General features: G+C 33.1%; 1 protein-coding gene across 1 annotated transcript; it reads right to left on the reverse strand.

Moving 5' to 3' along the window:
- Positions 1 to 2,682: 2,682 nt before the first annotated feature.
- LOC111918910 (phenylalanine--tRNA ligase alpha subunit, cytoplasmic) lies at positions 2,683 to 6,401 on the reverse strand. The gene is made up of 18 exons (XM_023914532.3): positions 6,063 to 6,401; positions 5,713 to 5,835; positions 5,536 to 5,628; positions 5,389 to 5,445; positions 5,239 to 5,294; positions 5,057 to 5,149; positions 4,856 to 4,946; positions 4,698 to 4,735; positions 4,574 to 4,612; positions 4,390 to 4,466; positions 4,232 to 4,316; positions 4,052 to 4,148; positions 3,867 to 3,963; positions 3,681 to 3,752; positions 3,327 to 3,393; positions 3,110 to 3,235; positions 2,949 to 3,003; positions 2,683 to 2,860 (listed from the first exon to the last, which is right to left on the reverse strand). The coding sequence occupies exons 1-18, from the start codon at positions 6,207 to 6,209 to the stop codon at positions 2,807 to 2,809; spliced, it is 1,467 nt and encodes a 488-aa protein (XP_023770300.1). The 5' UTR covers positions 6,210 to 6,401; the 3' UTR covers positions 2,683 to 2,806.
- Between the last annotated feature and the right edge of the window lie 406 nt (positions 6,402 to 6,807).

Consider the following 6,807-nt stretch of genomic DNA (forward strand, 5'->3'; position numbering starts at 1 on the left):
ATTTTAACCGTATTTCCACCTCAGTATTCACATTTTCTCTATTTCCATCGTCATCTCTTGTTTTATATTTATCGGTCATTCATTCAAGGTTTTACATAACATAGTTGTCCTAACCATCACTTGTAAATTTTTCTCTTTAAGACCTTTTGATATACGGAACACAAAGGGTCTCTTGGACCGTGGCTCGTGCACACATGAGCCTTCATGGTTCGTCGTTGTCGTGCTCAATTGTGTTGTCCACCACGAAAATAAACAACCAATGGGAGTGGGGGTTTTCATTTTGATCGTTGAAGGGTCCTTCAACGGCTAATTTTCAAAAATAGAATATATTTTTTTAAACACAAATTTTACCTATAAAAACCATACTATACATCCAGATTTATTTACACCATTTTTTTCTTTCTCAATACACACAACCTTTTTACAACCAAAAAACATGGATCCCAACCAAAATACCTCCTAAACTTTAGGAATCACAGACCGATAACTCTTTTATGTTAGATACAACCTCTTGTCAATTCCCGACCATGGAATCACCTCAATGTGGTTTTGTTAATTTGCTTCAAACTGGTTCCCCTATCCAACAAACACCACTTTTTCAACAACAATTCCAACTTTTTCCGACTTTTCAAAAACAATTTCAACAATTTCATCCACCACCTTCACAACCACAACAATCACAACCACCTCATTCGTCGGATTTTGTTTCCAAACACAACATTCACCACCACTACCTCAACCAAAAAATCAAAAAGGGAAAAACCCGGCCCTCCCCACTAGCCAAGAAAGGGTACCATGTACAAAAGAGGAAGAAGAAAAGCTAGCGGATGCGTGGGTTTCAGCTTTCCAATACCCAGTTGAAGGAGATAATAAAACCTTCAATTGTTTTTGGGAGAAAGTTCGAAGCGTTTTTTGTGCATTAACGGGAAGTGAAAGTCGAAATCTCGATCAAATTAGCTCCAAGTGGCGTGATATTCGACTAAAATGCATCGAATTTGGAGGAGTTTACAACAACCTCCAAAACATACGCAAAAGTTGGTCAAATGATTTTGATGTCTTCAACACGGGCTTGGATCAATTTGAAAAAACAACGTCAACCCGCAAAACTTTTTCGTATGTGAAACCGTGGTTAAAATTGAAAGATGCTCCAAAATGAAAAGAGCAAACGGAAGAAGCTTCACAAACCTCTTTAGTTTCAAAGTGTTCAAGAAACTTGGATGCAACTTCCCAACAATCGGACGGACGAACACACATCGACATAAACAATGATCCACTCGATCTTGAAGACGGGCGAACTCTTCGTCGGCCGGTTGGAAGAAATAAAGCAAAAAAACAGGTTTATTGGCTTCGGGTTCTAGTGTTATCGATCATTTTGGAGAGAAATTTGATCGATATGTCCACATTCAAAAAACCAAGGCGGAGATATTGAGTCGGATGGAACAAAAAATGATAGAAGCGCAAACATCATTCCAAGAGGCGCAAACGACGCTTCAAACAAAAAACCAGCATATAGATTTTGAAGATGAAAGCGGACGATCTCGAAGGCAAAGATTTGAAGATTTTTCTCACGATGAAAGTGTCAGTTTGAGCCCAATATAGAATAGGGAGTAGCTTTTTTAGTTATGTTTGGTATTTTTAGATGTTTTATTTTTATTGTTATTTTATTATTTTATTTTAATTAATGTAATTTTTTTAATGTAATGTGGTATTTTAATTTAATTAAAAACTAGTATTAAAAAAATATATGTTTTTTATATATTTTTGAATTAAATGGTAGTTATCACATGGTTAGTGGTAGGAGTGTGGTGATGATATGACACTCACCATTATAGTGATTAGTGGTGGATATAACGGAAAGCCTAATTTGAAAAGACCATTTTACTCATATAATCCTCTTGTGATCTACGTCCACAGGTCATCATGCCTTTATATGGTGGGTAACTTTGTCATTTACTTTCCTTTACATGAGATCATAAAGATCAAGTGATTGAAACTTTCGTTTGGATGTAGTACATGCTCCCCAGTACATACTTCCACCTATTCATTATTATGTATCTTGCTGAAATTGCACCGTAGGTGTTCCATCATCTCATCATTGTATATATTTGCAACCCTTTTTCTTTCATTGGGGGACTCCAAATTAAAAGCAAGCCAATGCATATAGCGAATAGCCAAGAAAAAATCTCTTTGGAACCTATATCTTCCAAATCCTCCAAATTCTCTCATGTAATATAATATCATATGCATGTCCCGACTTGTTTCACATTGCAATCTTGATCCCTGGTAGCCCTTGCCACCCTCTATTTTTTGAGAACCGATGATGTAAAATATAATCTTCGGATACATTTGTCTATTCAAGTTGTAATAATCATTTCTGACCTAGTGTGTCCTCACTAATTCAATTTAGTCAAAAAGAAACACCACCACTTTACACAAAGAGTGTTTGGTTGCTGTAGCATAAAGTCAAATGAAACAACTGAAATAAATAAGTTGGGATTACAAAAAAAAAAAAAAAAAAAAAATTGTGTCGTATACCCAATTTCATAATAAAGACTAAGGCCTCGTTTGTTTTTCTACAAAAGTACTTTTTGAGCACTTTTCCCTTCTAGCGGGTAGACGTCTTCTTCCGCAAACTTGGAAAAAGACAAAAGACGTTTAACCACTTCCAAAACAAACATCACCTAAAAAAACTAGTATAGTAAATTTGACCATTCAACGTCTTCAACAAAATCAAAGCAACAAGCAAACAACCAAAACAATCATAAACATGGGTATCGTGTACATAAATTAGTAGTATATAGAACTCTTAATTCAGACCAATCCGGCATATTGGGTTGCTCTTAATCAGACCAAGGTCCACCTGTAAATAACACAAATGAAAACCAGATCAAGCTTTTAAATCTGTAGAAATTTATTTATTTAATGATTTATAAAGAAATTACACATACCTTGTGCCCAAAGAGATCTCTAATGTTATCAATTCCATAAAGTATCATAGTTGGCCTGTGAAATGGATTTATATATAATGTTTATAAAGATCAACAATGCATAAAACTTTGAGAAATCATGTTTTTTTTTAAAAAAAAAGACAGTATATATTTACACATACCTTTCTAAAGAAAGACCCCAAGCAATAACTCTAACATCCTCAGGAAATCCCATAGGAAGCAACATTTCAGGTCTAAACATCCCAGAATTTCCAATTTCAACCCATTTCTTGAATCCTTCATGATAACTGCAACAATAGATAGTAAAAAATTCTTCATATAAAAATAAAAAAATTATTCAAGTTATTAATTGAAATACAAATTATGATTATTTCTTACCCAAATATTTCCATGCTGGGTTCAGTGTATGGATTGTATGCAGGTTTGAAACGCAACTTGGACATTCCTGTATCGATAAAATATGTTTAGCTTTTTTTTGTATTATTTTAATTTACAAAATTTCTTTTTCAATATAAGCAAAAATTTATTTTTAAAATAACTTCATGAAGTTTTATTATGTTTTTGTTTGGCATGCAGGAATGGAATGAGCCAACTTTATTTCACAAAAAAAGAAAACTAAACATAATAAAACTCGATTAAACCCCTAATAAGTTGTAATAAAATTAATATTTTTTGACACTAAAAATAAAATTGTAATATAATCATAATAATAACCAAAACAAGATGTGTTACCCAAACGGGAGAAAAAGTCATACAGCACACCCTGCAAATCCCCAAGAGTAAGCCCTCTATCACAAATTAGCCCTAAAACCAAAAATAAAACCAATGTCAATAATATTCATGATTTAATATTTATACCTACAAGAAATTTAAAAAAAAAAAAATTGATATTTATTCACAAATGAGAAACAAATATACCTTCTATTTGATGAAACTCTGCAAGATGTGTCCTGTCAACAGCTTCATTTCTGAAAACCCGATCAACAGAATAGTACTTTTTTGCCTCAAAAGGTTTCTGAAAAATATATAACACTTGATAAATTTATATACACAAAGAAACTTCACAAAATAAAAAATATATAAAAATGATGTTGGAATAAAACCTGTGCAAGTGCATACAACATCCTTGATGAGACTGCAGTTGTGTGAGTTCTTAATAAGTTTTTATTTGCTTCTTCCCTTTTCCAATCATATCCATATCTACAAAAGAAATTTCACTATATTTATTAGATACAAATATTACTAATAATAAAAATAATAATATATTTTATAAGATGGAATACCCTCTTGATCCATGACCTCCAGATTCATGAATCTGCTTCACCCTCTCAACATAATCTTCCGGAAGAGTCTTTGTCGTTGAAGGTTCTACATACGTGATTGCCATGTCAGCATTAGAGTTTTAAAAATAAAAAACAAAAAAATAATAGTTTGAATATACCTCGTAAAAAGAAAGTGTCATGTGAATCACGTGCAGGGTGTTGTTGAGGTTGGAAAAGTGCATCAAAATTCCAGAAGCTGTATTTTTTACAGAAAAAATAAAAGAAACAGAAATGTGATTATAAATTATAAGTGATAACAATTATTATACGAGAATCATTAGAAATGAAGAACATTAAAGCTACCTGCTTTCAACAAAATTGTTTGTTGGCATTTCCTCAAATCTGTAATCAAACAAAAAAAGTATTATAATTTAATAATTTATACACACTATAAAAAAAACTTATAGTTGATAATAGACTATATTACCCCATTTGAAGGAAAATCATCTGCATTTGCTGCCGAACCTGTAATGACTTAAATGTCAGATATAGCAATCTACTTTTGGTGAAAAACAAATTATACAAAATGAATATTAAACTATTAATAAATAGAAAATAGAATATGAGATATTATTATTTTCTTGCCTTGAGCAGTGGATGGAGACAACCACCTTCAACTGGCAAACCTTTTGCACTGAAATTATATTCTTTAAACTGCATTTCCTTCCAATCACCCCTTGTAAACAAAAAAATAAATATGTGTGTCAATATTTATAAAGTTTGTTTTCTTTATATTCTTCTTACTATAAATGAGATTCAGTAATAGAATTTGGTATTCTTGAATACTTTTGCAGATTTTCTCGGGTTAAATCAGTGGCTGGTTTCCTTCTTTTGGGGGCATAATTTGGACCTTTTTTGACTGAGTAGCCTTTCCATATCCTGTAAAAAGCATATGGACATTCAAATTTAAATTGATGTAAAATTAAAGAGATATAAATTATAAAGAGGATGTCATAAAGAAATATTACTGTGGAGAAATTAGTTTTCTTCCCTTCAGAGCAGTAATATCCTCTTTGTTGAGAGTCTGAAATAAATTATAAGAATTTTAAATATTGAACTATAATTTCACAAGAAGAAAAAATGTATATGATAAAGTTATGTAATACAGTAATATGTACCTCTCCATCCTTTATCTTTACAAGCATAGCCTTCACATTATCATCAACATGTTCAACCTACATCATCAAAATCAAAAGTAATGAAGAATTAGTTTCTATTACATCAAGAACAAACAAATTTAACAGCATATATAAGATTATATTTACCTTTCTAGAGACTTGTGACTTTCCCATTTCAAGCCATTTATTTCTATTTGCTTGCCTGCTACCTATTGCAAAAATTGAGTCTCCCAACTTCTTCTGCATATGAAAAAGAAATTCATTTAGTATATCTTCCAACATTCAAAAAAGACATAGAAGGAAAACAGATTAACTTCATGTAACCTTAAGTTCTACTATTGAGATACCCTCAGGTGGAATTGCCATGAAAAGTTGGAATTCTGGAGATCCATTAGCAGCATAAGTTTTGCCTTCATCAGTAAGTTGCCATCTCTCCTTCTTGATATCCTATAAGCAAAATCATGTTCTAGTTTATATATTGGGAGATACAAATATGACCATTCATCACATCTATTGGATTATCCCAAACGTATTGGTTAAATCTAATTTTCATATTAGACTATACTTCGATGCAATTATAATGTAGGCACTTAGTCAGTTAGATATACAGAATTAGCTAATCGAGTTATATTGTAACCTGCATTTCTCTATTAGAAAAGGGATAAGAAACAGACCTGAGCTTCGACGAATCGAAAACCATTGAGACTCTTAATGACGTTGACAATCTCGTCATGACTGATTCCTTGTTCCTCAGCGAACACGCCTGAGTCTATTATCTGTTCGTTCTTTTCCAGAAATCCCAGTACTGCTTCTTCCGCCATCAATTTGCCTGTATATGACAATAGGTAACTTCTGTCGGATAGAGTAGAGCCCCGCTCTTTGCAAATGTTGTAGGTCGTCGACGGGAGACACCGTGCACGGCGGAGGCGTGATGCTTGTCGAGCACAGGGACAGGTAGAAAGGGTTTTGTCTTGCTTTTCTTCTAGTTTTCTTCAAAAACCCAAAATACTGCTTGGAAATTGGATCGACTTGAAGAACTGATGCCAGTTACCAAACGCTACCGCAGAGCCTGGGCTTCAGTCTGATAAAAAAAAAACATTGGCCCAAGTTGTATTTGTAAACAAAAAAACAATTACAAGATATGCTGGCCCATATTGACAAGCCATCTCTAAGACTATCCGGTGTGGCCACGTTACGGCCCGTTATTGTCTACGTCTCTACAACTCAATGTCGTTAACATGGGGAACACCTTCCCCTTCTGCCGTTATGTGATGCTTCGTGGTGGTTATAACTAGCTGCAACTTTCAAATTTTTGACCGTTCAAACAACCATATTACAAAAATAATAATAAATCTTTTACCTATAAATGCAAACAATATATACCAAATTCATTCACCTCACTTTTTCCTTTCTCTATAT

The sequence above is a fragment of the Lactuca sativa genome, chromosome 2 (assembly GCF_002870075.4).
Source record: "Lactuca sativa cultivar Salinas chromosome 2, Lsat_Salinas_v11, whole genome shotgun sequence".
Lineage (NCBI taxonomy): Eukaryota > Viridiplantae > Streptophyta > Magnoliopsida > Asterales > Asteraceae > Lactuca > Lactuca sativa.

Bases quoted from the DNA above. Each gene is read 5' to 3' on its own strand.
- LOC111918910 (XM_023914532.3), bottom strand. From the start codon at position 6,209: ATGGCGGAAGAAGCAGTACTGGGATTTCTGGAAAAGAACGAACAGATA. The intron at 3,004-3,109 runs GTATGTGTAAAT...TCCATTTCACAG, and splicing joins TGGGGTCTTTCTTTAGAAAG to GCCAACTATGATACTTTATG. The intron at 2,861-2,948 runs GTATGTGTAATT...TGTTATTTACAG, and splicing joins GAGATCTCTTTGGGCACAAG to GTGGACCTTGGTCTGATTAA.